This window comes from Oryza glaberrima, chromosome 1 (genome assembly GCF_000147395.1).
Source record: "Oryza glaberrima chromosome 1, OglaRS2, whole genome shotgun sequence".
Classification (NCBI taxonomy): Eukaryota; Viridiplantae; Streptophyta; class Magnoliopsida; order Poales; family Poaceae; genus Oryza; species Oryza glaberrima.
The window spans coordinates 6,164,220-6,177,783 of NC_068326.1; the positions used below are offsets into that span (position 1 = coordinate 6,164,220).

Here is a 13,564-nt window from a genome sequence, read left to right on the forward strand (position 1 = left end):
TATTAGACGATAAAACATAAATAGTACTTTATGTGTGCCTAATTTTTTTAAATTTTTTCATAAATTTTTCGAATAAAACGGACAATTAAATGTTAGACACGGATACCCACAGTTGCACTTATTTTAGGACGGTGGTAGTATTTGATGATGTACGGTTTATATTTTCGGTTTTAGCTATACTTAGAAGAGAAATTCTTTGCTAATTACCTACCCCACTCAGCTAAAAATGTAGGAGTTTGCTGTTAAACTCCCCTTCCCAATTCCTCCAAAGCTTACACGTTCACTAATCAAATATTAGACTTAACAGTTTTCACCCTTTAAACTTCCATTTCTCTACCAACAATTCCTCCGAACCAAACTGGACGAACTTTCATTTCACTACTAACAATCCAAAAACCGTTAGTTTGATTGCTTCAAGCCTTTGTTGGGCTTTGTACTCAGCCAATGTTTACTATTATATGATTATAACGTCGCGATTAGATTAAGCAAAAGGCAGACTAGGCAGCGTTGCTGTAAAGTTGGTAACCGCGCGGTTACGGTAGTTACCAACCTTACCAGGGTTTTGGTAATAAAAAAACCACGATAACCTCCATAAATTTAAATAAATATAAAAATAATTTTGTATGGTTTCGTAGTGTTTTTCATATTTACCGCGCGAAACCGCGCGACGGTTACTACCGGGGTGCGGTGCCCCGATGGTTTGGAAACCCTGCCGCTGATACAGCGAGAGGGCACACGCAGAGTAACACGTCGGTGCGAGCGCGCCACGTGGCACCGTCGAGAGTGCGCGAGGCGAGGAGCCGTGTCGAGGCGGGCGGCGTCCACCTCTCCTCTCCTTCCCTCCCTCCCGACTTTCTCGGCGGCGACGCGATTTCTGCGCCCTTTCGCGGCCTTCCTCCTCACCACCGCTTCACGACGATCCGCCCCTGCACTCCTCGCCTCCTCCTCCTCCTCCTCCTCCTCCTTCCGATGGGCGCGGAGCAAGCCCCGGAGCCACCGCCGCCGCCGCCGCCGCCTGTGGCGGCGGCCGAGCGCGGGATGGGCTTCGCCGAGCGCGCCGTGGCGGCCGCCGGCGCAGCCGTCGTCTCCGCCGTCCTCGTCAACCCGCTCGACGTCGCCAAGGTGAGCTCCGTACGACGCAACACCGAACCGGTGAATTGTGGCCACAACGGAATTGCGGTGTGTTGAATTTGATCGGGAGGACGCGTTGGGGGGAGATATCGTCGTGGTGCTCTCCATCATAAGTTTATGTGCCTAGATTGCATGGGTATGGAAACATATGCGTTTTCGTGCTGATTTAGTCCCTATTTTTTTCATCCTGCAGACAAGGTTACAAGCACAGGCGGCCGGAGTTGTCTATAATCCGGTAAGCTTGCCATTTCTCTTCCACATAGTGTTTTTTTTTTTTCGCTGTTCGATAGATGGAGCTGCTGTGCTCACCTGCTTGATCCTATGTTGAATTCTATGTGGAAGGGAGCTTATGATTTGTTGAGTATTTGCTGGGTGAATTTCTTATATCTCAAATATTCCTTGTTTGTTTATTTGTTTTTATCTAAAATACATTGCTCAGATATGGTCAGATTTTAGGTGCTATCCGTGGTGCAACCCTGGAATGAATGGTTTAGGGCCATCATGCAGTTCTGAATGCTTCCAATACAGAGGGACAATGGATGTGTTTTATAAGGTCACTAAACAGGTAATGTTTTGCTAATTGATACTTATTTACCTTCCTCTATTATGTCGATCTGACTGTTGTAATGATTGATATGCCTCATGCAGGAAGGAGTTTTTAGACTATGGAGAGGTACTGCTGCAAGCCTAGCATTGGCAGTGCCAACGGTAATTTTTTTTCAGCTGATCGCCACTTTATTCTTTTCATACCAATGTCTTCTTATCTTTATTATAAACCCACAGGTGAAAATATTTATTTTTCATTTATCCTTGTGTTGTAAACATATGTTTTGCTCTCTCTTTACATTATTCTGTGCAAATACTAAAAAGTAATGACTAATGACCATATCATTATCCTTCTGTGGACTTCCACGATCTCTCTTGGTACAGGAAATGAACAGGAAAACAAATAGTGTAATAGTTAATGCTACTTTCTGCCAAAAGACATGTTGATATGCATGTATATGTGTATTTCATAAGAAAAATGATGGAAAATGCTTGTCTTGTTAAAACTTTTGAACATGCCTGTGGATAATTTGTAATTCTGTTAAAATGCATGAAGAATAAAGATGTGAGGCAGGGAGAAAATGTGTGCTGAAGGCATTTAAGATGTCTATTGAGTTTTGATGGAACACTCTGATCTGTGAATCTCTTTCCCTAGGAAGGTTTTGGAACATCAGATACATATTGCGCATATCTTATTATCTTATCTGCAGATGTATAATGTATTTCAGCTGAAGCATTTCATTTACCATACTTTAACTTATCTAGGATTCTAGGATATTATGATATAAAATTTTGGTTAGTGCGAACTTGTCTTCTGCTTATGTCAGCATTATAGGCCTATAGGATTCTATACTTGGCACTTCGGCAATATCCATATACTCTGCATCCTTATATGCTGTCAGTAGACATTGCCATAACAACCCCTCTTTAGCCCGGCAGATAACAAATTCTCTTTACTGTGTGATCCTTTAGGTTGGGATATATCTGCCCTCATACGATCTATTGCGCAATTGGATTGAAGAATATTCAGATCATAGTTTTCCTAAACTGAGACCATATGCTCCTCTTATTGCTGGCTCTGTTGCCCGATCATTGGCATGCATAACTTGTTCCCCTATTGAGTTGGCAAGAACACGGATGCAGGTCAGTTTGTTGTATCTTCTCTTTTCCCTGTATAACATCCTTGTAATTTAAAATAAAATTACATGTGTCAACCAATCAAAGGGTGCTGGTGTGAAATTAGGCTACGTACTCTAGTAACCACAAGATTTTATAAAGAACCTCTGCAATGCATAATTCATCCTCTTTGAGAAGCAAAACCAATAACTAACTCGTGATTCAAAGTTATAAACAACTTTGTTTCGAAGTTATATATAACACTTCAATTGTGTTTGAAGTTACAAGTAACACTTCAAATTTATGCATAAATGAAGCCTTAAAATGACCTTGTCCACTGTTTATACCTGAACAGCTAAACATTTTTTATGATAACGAAATTTATTCTGTATGGCACTTATTTTTATGCCATTACTCTCTTTTTATATAATTAGGCCTTTAAAGTATCAAATGTTGGAGGAAAACCCCCTGGAATGTGGAAGACTTTGCTTGGTGTGCTTGCATTGAGACAGAGCATCAATCATCCTGAAAATAGTATGTACTTTCCTATGTACTGTTTGTTAGCCTTGACCGAAACACAAACATGCATTCTCATCTCATTCAAGGGCATCAGCAAAATTGCTAAAAAGTTATACTAATGTACCTTTGAAGCTTTGAACTGAAGCCCTATTTTTCTATTCTTATGAATGTTGAGTTATACATATTTTACATTGCAAACAGTTCGGTCATACCACCTTCTATGGACTGGTCTTGGAGCACAACTTGCACGTGACGTCCCCTTCTCAGCTATATGCTGGACAGTTCTTGAACCAGTGAGCTACTTTACTGAAGTTTGGTATACTCTATTCTGGTTTAGATAATTTGGATTCTGCCAAACCTATAGAGCTCACTGTGTTTTTCATATCTTTAATGCTCTTGCTGCACAGACTAGAAGGCACCTGATAAGAATAGTTGGCGAGCAAAGCAATGCAGCTGTTATATTGGGGGCAAACTTCTCCGCAGGCTTCATTGCTGGAGTTATCTCTGCTGGTGCTACCTGTCCTCTCGATGTTGCCAAGACACGCAGACAAATAGAGGCAAGCTTGACTCTCGATGACTTATATCTAGTTTCTTAAGACTGTCCTAAACCAAACTTCGGTTTGTTAGACTTTTCCTTATGTACTCAATTATGTCCTTGTGCAAAGAGCTTGGAACGGGATACTAACAATAACTTGAAAAATACCTCTGTTTAGTTTTGTTGCTAAACACTCTTCATTTACTAGTTTATGTATCCTCATTTCAGAAGGACCCAGCTAGGGTATTACACATGAACACAAGGCGCATATTGCATGAAGTATGGAGGTATGGTATTACAAATTTATTTAGTAATCCTTTGCTGTATTTTGTGTATAGCAATAGCAAACGTTGCCCATAGGAACAGTTGCTCTTGTGGAATATAGGTGAGGACCTTGCACCTGTGGTCTATCCATAGCTCTTTCAATGGTAAAATCTGTATCTGTCAATATTACAACTTTGAAGGGATGGGGAAATTTGGGGGGGTGGGGGGGGGGGGGGGGGGATTGTGTTGTCAAGAAAAGTATTCTGATCTACTTGACACTTGATTTTTTTTTTCCAAAAAAAAAAAAGCTCCAGGAATACTTTTCTTTTTTTGCTAGGCATTGCATGAACCTTTATTTTTCTTGGCATTTCAACTTGCAAGCATGCACACTTGCTTAGTTGTGCTTTCTCCGATTATCATGTTTCCTTGGTTTCCTAACTATCAACAAAAATATAGTAGTATCTAGCAACTAAAACAACTTATCCACATAATTCGATGCATGTAACACTTGTTATACGACACTTGTTGCAGTAAGGAAGGCATCAGCGGGATATTCAGAGGTGCAGGTCCTCGAATGGCACGGGCAGGGCCTTCAGTGGGCATCGTCGTCTCGTCATATGAAGTTGTGAAGCACATCATGCACCGGAAACACGCAGAGTTATGACCTGATTTTAACTCTTCAAACGTAGAATTCAACTGCAGCTGAGGCTTTTAACCATTATTTTTTCTAGTTTACCCTACATGGACTAGATCGCTTTAGTGAAAGCCGGTTTTTATTCTCTATCTATATGCCTTGCCTACCTTATCAGGAAGGTGAGGCCGAGTGTGTCCCTTCTAATAAAAGGGCAGAATGCCCTAGATGTGAACATTCCTTGTTACAAGAATTCATTGATCCATTCTCCCTGTCTGTGCTAAAAGTGAGTTTGGGTTGAAAGATAAAAAAAATAATGACACGAACTCTCCAAGCAGACTAAAGGCAGGGGGCAAATTTCGTCGGCATTGTAGGCACATTTGCTGCAGGGTCAAGTTTAGATTTAGTAGCATTTTCTTTTTGCCGGATTCGTTTGTGATTAGTCCGCTCATAACAGCAGAGAACAAACTGTTGTGCTTAGTCCGCTCATAAGAGCAGACAACAAACTAAGAAAGTATACAACTACCGCACGCTACACAAACTGTTCTTCAGAAGTTGCGGGGTTTTGCAATCCAAATTCACAACATTATCCCTATCTCTGACAACCATGTGATCTGTGGAAGTTTTCACTTGCAAAAGCTCCGCATCACATCCAACATAATCCCAGGGACCCAAAAGCCAAATAATTTTGAGCCCAAAATGGCTTTCTTTGCAGAGGCCAGACTACATGCAAAACGAACCGGAGGCTGAGCCTCATAAGACACTGAAACAAAACATGCCTCTGCAAAATGTTTTCGATCTTTACACTGAAAGATACAAGTAGACGACGAGTCCATCTTAATACAAAAGCTAATAGGGTGTTTTATCTAACGTCTCTTCCTTCTGCCTCCCTTCTGCTTTCCCTTGCCATTTTTCTTGCCCATTCTCATTTTCTGCTCAGGCGCATCCCGACCCGATGGTTTGGGTGGTGCCAAAAGATGCTTGACATCAAGTATACCATTCTTGAAGTGCCCTTGGGTAGCCCTAAGTACTCGGTCCTCAGGTCTAGTCTTTTGAGCTTTGCTGTTCTTGGAATCCCTTTTCCTAAATATTCCAAGTAGTCTTTCCTGTATAGAATTGTCATGTTAATCATCGTTAAGACAGCAATTTTTTGCAATTTTATTGGGTGGCAGTGACTTCCTGGCCAGGAAGAAAAAGATTTATAGAAGCTGAAGTTTAGCATACCTCTTCCGCTTTCTTCTCTTCTCTTTTCTTTTGATTCTTCATAGCTGGCTTTGATACACTTAACGGCGTACGGTGCTTCTTAATGGCCTATTGCAGACAATCAAAACTGTAAGATACTGTAATTTTACAGGATAAAGGAATAAAAATTGATTACCTTTCCACCCAACTGAACTACTTTACGGTTCTCTAATTGCTTCCGTTCCTTCCATGTAGATGCACCTAGCATCAAGTGAATGTATACTTCAATAATTTGTTGAGATCAAAATCTAAGGTTTCAAGGAAGGATGGAACAAAAATCTTGAAACAAGTACAGGTAAAATGCTTGACAACAAGACAACACAATCCAAATGAAGTTTAACTGATGCAAAGACAAAATCAAATGATTCCTCAATAAATTATCAAGGGGCTATCTGAAGCCTCTCCACAAACAAATGGTCTCCAAAAGCATTCCAGGGACAACAAGCAAAATAGGGGACCAATACCACATGTTATGAACAGTGGACACAAAAGGAAGAATGATGTTAACAAAATGCAGAATTTATGTTTCCTCAACCAAACTCCATAGCATCATAATTAGTTAGATGGCAAATGGTCACATGGAATAACTTCTTGCATAGGCACATAGGATAACAATTTTCAATTGTTTCAGATTATGTTTTGCTGCCAAAAAAATAAATAAATCTTGAACTAGCAGGCACATGGTATCATCAAATACCTCAACTAAAACACACATGCTATTGCTATTTTTGACATAGTAGGTGCAGTGAATTCTGCACACTTCTCACAGGCAATAAGGCTTGCCACTAATCTGATTCGTTGAAATCAAATTAAAGAAGGATAAATACTTGTAGACAATATAAAGAAGATACTACCAGCTTTCACAAAAGTAGTATGAGATGAGATAATTACCGAAAAGCTCTACATCTTTCAACAACTTCCCAATATCAATGTCAGGCTCCTCATCATCATCAGAAGTATCATCAGATTTTTCCGCAGCTGGCTTCCGATACATATCCGAAAGACTCGATCCCTAGTGGCAAGAATGAGTTAACTCAAAACAGAAAATGCAAGATTTCAACCAGGAGCACCATGAACCAATAATATAAGTCTCGAGATACAGAAGGGCGAGGGCGGGCTCACCATGAAGTTGTGCCACTCGCCAGTCGACGACGACGACGAAGGCGCCCCAGGGCGGCGGGGCCTCCGGGCACCGGGCGCGGACGGGTCGAAGACGACCTCCGCCGGCGCGTTCACCGGTGTGGGCTTCGGCCTCCCCTTCACCATCCTCTCCCTCCTTCCCTCCTCCTCCTGCTGCTCCCACCCCCAAATCCCCCCGACCAAATCATACCACCCCGGTGAAAAAACGAGTCGCGGGGGCAAGACAGAAAAGGTAAAAGCCGGCCGAAACGGAGGCGTACCTTGACTCACCCGTCGGTCGATGCGGCGGCGGCGGCGCGCGCGCGGAGAAGGTTAGGCCGCAGGCGAAGCGAGGGTTCGGCTGGGAGCGGGGGGCGGCGCGGGGAGGGAGGGAGGAGAGGGTGAGTCGCGCGTCGCGTGGTGGGCTGCACACAGGTGGGAGTTGGGCTGGGCTGCAGGCACGGGCTGGCTAAATCTGGAATTCTGACAGGCACACGTATGGGCGGGCCTCGTCATGCCCGCGTCGTACCACACGGGGAATAAGTTCATTCTAAGACGTACAATTTATCGTCCAGACTGAAATTCGTCCAACTCACGATACCGTGTCAAATTTGGTCCGTCAACAGCATAGTAACTAGTTTTAACTGACGTTGCAAGCGAGACCCACATAGAACCTACATGTCAGCGGCTAACTCTTCCCCCTTCTCTCCCTTTCACATGCGCGCGCTGGGAACGACATTGTCATCGGCGCCGCCGTCAGCCACGGTTGGACTGCAGGAAGTCCACCGCCCGGAAGTTGGCGGAGTCAGGACAGCAGTACTGCATGTCCGTGCACACGCCATGCACGCGGTCGGTGAAAGCGGAGGCGCAGTAGCCGATGGCATAGGCAGAGCGGACAGCGGAGTCATCGACTCCCCTTCATTGTCACCACCACGGAGCCGCCACCCAAACCAAATCATTGCCCATAGTGCCACTAGTCTCCCACACGCAAATTATCACACTGATTCCACGAGGCAACCGCCGCCTCGCTCCCGCGCCCCTTGCCTGCCGGTGGCTTCTTCATCCGCGTCCTCTTCCCCTCCCGACACTCCCGTCCTCCGCTAGCGAAAGATGAACTCGTCCCCCTCATTGCTGACTAATGCCACAGTCCATTTGTGTGTGTTGAGGACAGGATTCCCCTTGTCGTTATTGGCGCGGTTATTGCACCCTTGCGGTAAGATGGTAACTGTAGTTACCGCGAAAATCATGAGAGATACTGTGATTTCAAAAATAAAAAGGTACCGTGCATGGTAACCGCGCGGTTTTGTATACCCTGGTTGGGGACCGTGTTCCAAACCCTAGTAACCTTACCTACGATTCTTCTGGAAAACTTGTGCATAAAACGTGCACGCCCATCGGCCCATCCGTGTGTGTTGTGTGTATCTAGTCAATCCTAATATGTAGGCCTTAACGTCACTATTTCTTCTACAAGCCATCTGCACCGCATATCTCTCCATCACCGTACTACTTAATTCTTGTTTCATCCCCTTTTCTACGAGAGATAATGTTGAATATATAAAGAGTAAATTGTATTAGTGGTACACAAACTTGTTATAGATGGATGCAATTTAGTACATAAACTTGTAAAATGCTCGTTTCAGTACATGAACTTGCCTAGTTCGTGAGAACAAGGACCAAAATAACTTGGCAATGTTAATTTTATAAATTTGATGTTGATTAGGATGTGATGTGCATACGTGCAGTGATTATGTGTATAAGACATGCAATATTTATAAATTTAGTCTCTACTTTATCCTTCATTGTTGAAATGATGAATTTCATATGTTTCTAACCCTTATATCAATGCTCGATTTTTTAATCTTTTTCTACATTCACTAAATCCTATTCTATATTTTATTGAATAGGTGTATGTCTAATGGCAACCTTCTCATATATATGTTTACATAGTATCCTAATCAGCCCCTAAATCAATAACATTAGTCATGTAATATCCTTTTTGACTTCCCCGCACGCGCCACGCAAGTTCGTGCATCAAAACGAGTATTTTATAAGTTTGTACACTAGATTGCACCCAACCTGATAAGTTCGTGTACCGACGATGCAATTTACTCACATATAAATTTAGATGCTAAAAAAATAGTGAAATATTTAGCCATATTTTAACATTTTACTATCAAAAAAGTTAGTAGTGTTATTTTGAAAAAAACAGCATCAGAAATGCGTTATTTTGGTTTAATTGTGGTATACAGTTTTTTTTTGCTACTTCCTCAGTTTCATATTATAAAACTTTCTAGCATTGCCCACATTCATATGTTAATGAATCTAGGCATATTCATATATGTGACTAGATTCATTAACATATATATATATATATATATATATATATATGAATGTGAGCAATACTAGAAAGTCTTATTACCTGAAACGGAGGTAGAATAAATTTACCAGTGCCCTTTGTTTCTTTAAGTCTATGTGTAAAGGAGGGCATTAGGAGGTTCGTGAGTAAATGTGGTGTGTGAGCATACACGTATCTGTAATAGAAAAAACAATAAACTAGATATATAAGGGTACAATGTAACTTATTAGTCGTAGTAGAAGCTAATGTTCTAGAGACACAAAAGTTTCCCCTCTTAGTGACGTCCAATAAAGTACACATCGTACATCTTTGCATCGTCATTGATCGATCGGTCACAATAATTGACAAGTGTAGCTCATCTGCAGTTCCTGCCTGCACCAAAAACTTTAACAAAACCATGCCGTTCTCCGGTTTCCATATAATTAATCAGTGTGTTAATTTTATTTTTGAAGACTAATCAGTATTCAGTGGAGTTCACACCAGTTGGCTAGCTGTGGCCTATGTGTGCACCTAGCATTCCCACTATTCTCATCTCTGATTCCTCGGAGGGTGGAAGGTAGCAAGATAGCATTGCTATCTAAACTGCTTTTGTTCATCCTACAAAATTAAACATTCCCTTTTCTTGCACTAACCCAATTGGTAGGGCCAATCCATGAACTAATCATATGCAAACTACCTCCTTTATATATTTACTACTTTTAGAAGGATGTGTCCTAGTGGAAATCTAGTTATATCTCAACTGACACCACATAAATCACACATATATATCTCTTGACCTTTAGCTAAGGTTATAGGTCATGCAGCTATATATATTATTATATCTATATATAGCTCACAATTAGGGAAATAATAACAAAATCTAGGTACTAACCCTATGATTAATTATCTGCACAACATGCATGGAAACACACGTTGCACACTTTCAGCTAGCTCCTCTACCTTTCTGGCATGTGGTTCTTAAGAAGTGGAATTTTAATCTTGCCAAATTGATTAATTAATTAAGTAGGGTCTCAGTTAATTAACTGCCTAGCTACTTAACTTGATTTGATACTCGATCACGGACCACATGCACGTTAATGACAGAGTTGTCTAGTTTGCTTTTTTTGGCATACAAAGTGCACAAACAAGTACGTACGGCCGTAGTATTCTTTCCTCGATTGGGTACTGCACTTCAGGCTTTTGGCCAAACTTCGCACCAGCTAGCATATATGCATGCTGCGAAAATTCTTCCCATATGAACACTCACAAAGGCTACTCACACATAAGGAGTACATCATAAAATTAAGCTCCCTGTTGTGTATGGAAAATTGTAGCTAGTAGTATGTAGTGGCCTGCAGAATTATGTGCAGGATGCTGTGCAAATTGTCTGATGTTGGAGCTACCCTCGCAGAATATACTCTCAACTTGTATATGCTGCTAGATTCGCATTTGTTCAGGCCAGTCGTCATCGACGCTTTTGTTGAGAGTGCAATTGGAAGCGCACACCTAAAACATACCATGTTCTCTCCACCCGCTATAAATCGTTTGGTGCATTAAACACTTGTGTGCGAAAGAGCATGCAGTCTAAGGGTCTGTTTGGCACAGCTCCAGCTCTAACTCCACCCCTCCTAGAGCTGGAGTTCAGCCAAACAATTTCAGCTCCATCAAAACTGAAAGTGGAGTTGGGTGGAGCTCTCTCACAAAATGTACTAGAGTTGTAGAGCTGGGTTTAGGCAGCTCCACAACTCCACTCCAGACTCAACTCCTGAAGTTATATTTAAGAGTTGGAGCTGTACCAAATAGGCCCTAATGGTTACAGTTGTGATCTAAGTAGTATCATAAGGTTCTGAGTTCAAATCTTCATAGGAGCAAATTTCAGGTTGGAGTGTTTGAGCAAATGCATATTCGAGTATATACTCTTAAAATTTATGAAAGACCAATTTGTATAGAGTTTAAACTTTGATGAGAACTAGATGTGCAATAGTATGGTCTACCCATCTGACTGTAATTTCAGTAGTACTACTTGGAAGGTGATTGCCAGTAAGATAATGGAAAAAAAACACAAATCATTGCAAATTAAGGAATAACACCAATGGCAATATAAGTAATAACCGTGGGGGAAATGTTACGTAGCCTTGCACTCAGCAAACTTTTGTCATCACTTTCTAATGTTTGCTAGATGGTCGCCGAGGATCAAGGCAGCCAGGGTCCATGCATCTCTATCTTTTGCATCTATATTATCTAGTACGTACAAACAAGTGCTCCCTAATTATTCCAATCCCCTGCAGAGATATCCGGTAGATTTTTTAAAAAAGTCACACTTGGAGAAATTAAAGGCAATAGTGAAGATAATCTTGGATTGGGGATCAGCATGATTGCAGACAGAAACACGATGGTTTTTTTTTCTGTGGAATTGATAAAATCAGGATGAAGCTTTTGTGACAAAAGAAAAAGAGGAGAAGAAAATGTGATAAAAGAATTGGTCACTAGGGCCGGGCAGGGCATAGAATCTGGGGGCTAGGTGGCCCAGGGCCATTAGTGAACGGCCCATTTGATTGGGCCGCTCACTGACTCAACGCGTCACCATGAATATTCTATCTAGCCACCTCTCATGTTCAATCGATGTCAAAACATTTTCACAAAAAAAATCCATCATGTCAACACCACGGAGAATGGTCGACTGCACAGTGGAGTATAGGCTATTATTAGTATTTTTTTCAATAAAAAGAGAGCTTACTTATTAGTCAATAATGTCAAGTTGTTAACCACTACTCTCACCCATTAAGTGTTTCGTGCTAAATGATTGTACTCTCTCAATTCCAAAAATAAGGGATTTTGGGTGTACATAATATATCCTAGAATTATGAATTCTTTATATTTTAGAATCAATGGAATATAGTCATTTAGCACGAAACACTTAATGGGATAGGAGCATTTTCCAACCAAACTGCAGGGTATTTACTGGGGCCGACTTGCCGTGACCTGGCCAGGTAAATCAGGTTTTCCATGAAAAGATTAATTCTTTACTTTCAAAGTGATTAATATCCTTGCTTTTAAAACCGGGTGATAATGCCAACCCAGAAATCATCTACTACTCTGTAGATGAGATATATTAGTTTTCATACTTATCATGTCATATATATAGATACTATGTAAAAATTATATGTATATGCCCAGTAGGTAGTTTCTTCAAAATAAACTCTCATCCAATCATCTCTTCTATCCCTTAATTCACCTAACCACTTGTTTTCATTGTTGATTTATATGTAAAACAATTTCTTGCATAAGAAAGTTTTTTCATATTTTTCTCTCTCCTCATTAACTTTCTCATTATTTCAGTTTTTTTCTTATCCGATAGTATATTTAATTAATACTATGAAAATTAACTTAGCTGAATGGTTAGCAGCTTAGCACTGCTCTAAGTACGTATGTGGGTGTACTTTTATTAGGTTCTCAGGTTTCATTACTAGCCTCCTTTGAGAGTAGGATGTATTCATAAGCATGTGTGTATGTTATGTGTGCATCTTACATATATCCATAAAAATAATATTTAACTATTGTCTTAGACATATCAGTTTCAAAATATTTACCAACTTTCTTCCTTAAAAAATACTCAATTTATGGCTGTGCTATATATCTATGGCTACAGTGCTCCTGCAGGCTGCACTTACTCCACATTGCTAGTACACAGCCATTAGCCAGCCAAGCCGATCATTTTTACACCTTGGCTCTAGCTAGTTGAATGCTTTGAATTAAAATTGCATTATGAAAAAACACTATATATAACACGCCTCAAAAGTTAAAAAAGGGACGAATACTGTAAAACAGAATAATATATAGTTATTTTTTTCCGGGTAGCTTAATTCATATATATGTCTGGCAAGCCTTGCATGCATGCAGCATGCTGCTGGACCTAACCCACTCATGAAAATTCTCCACAGCTTAATTTAACACAAGATGATGTGTGATAACATGATTGTCTGTACGGGTACTCCTATTGCAAAACCCACTGTTATTCGGCTCCAAATTTTTTAGGTGCACGATTCTAAGGCTGAGTTCCTTTCAGCGTTTAGGCTGAGATTTTCACCGTCCTGTGAAACAAGATAAGCCATTACGCATGATTAAT

At 40.9% G+C, this 13,564-nt stretch overlaps 2 protein-coding genes across 4 annotated transcripts; one reads left to right on the top strand and one right to left on the bottom strand.

Annotated features, from left to right (window-relative positions):
• The first annotated feature begins 868 nt into the window (after positions 1–868).
• On the top strand, positions 869–4,995 carry LOC127766103 (mitochondrial carrier protein MTM1-like). Its single transcript, XM_052291149.1, has 10 exons — positions 869–1,122; positions 1,325–1,366; positions 1,571–1,696; positions 1,780–1,839; positions 2,650–2,820; positions 3,228–3,327; positions 3,514–3,605; positions 3,720–3,869; positions 4,076–4,134; positions 4,643–4,995. The coding sequence occupies exons 1-10, from the start codon at positions 970–972 to the stop codon at positions 4,773–4,775; spliced, it is 1,086 nt and encodes a 361-aa protein (XP_052147109.1). The 5' UTR covers positions 869–969; the 3' UTR covers positions 4,776–4,995.
• Positions 4,996–5,365: 370 nt separating this feature from the next.
• LOC127766118 (uncharacterized) lies at positions 5,366–7,523 on the bottom strand. 3 transcript variants are annotated; one of them, XM_052291176.1, is made up of 6 exons: positions 7,385–7,523; positions 7,107–7,277; positions 6,876–6,996; positions 6,121–6,185; positions 5,967–6,053; positions 5,366–5,848 (listed from the first exon to the last, which is right to left on the bottom strand). In XM_052291176.1, the coding sequence occupies exons 2-6, from the start codon at positions 7,248–7,250 to the stop codon at positions 5,609–5,611; spliced, it is 657 nt and encodes a 218-aa protein (XP_052147136.1). In that variant the 5' UTR covers positions 7,251–7,277; positions 7,385–7,523; the 3' UTR covers positions 5,366–5,608. The 3 variants fall into 3 exon arrangements, with proteins under 3 accessions (XP_052147136.1, XP_052147145.1, XP_052147150.1); XM_052291185.1 differs by having other exon boundaries at positions 7,107–7,274; positions 7,385–7,517; XM_052291190.1 differs by having other exon boundaries at positions 7,395–7,481.
• Positions 7,524–13,564: the final 6,041 nt, after the last annotated feature.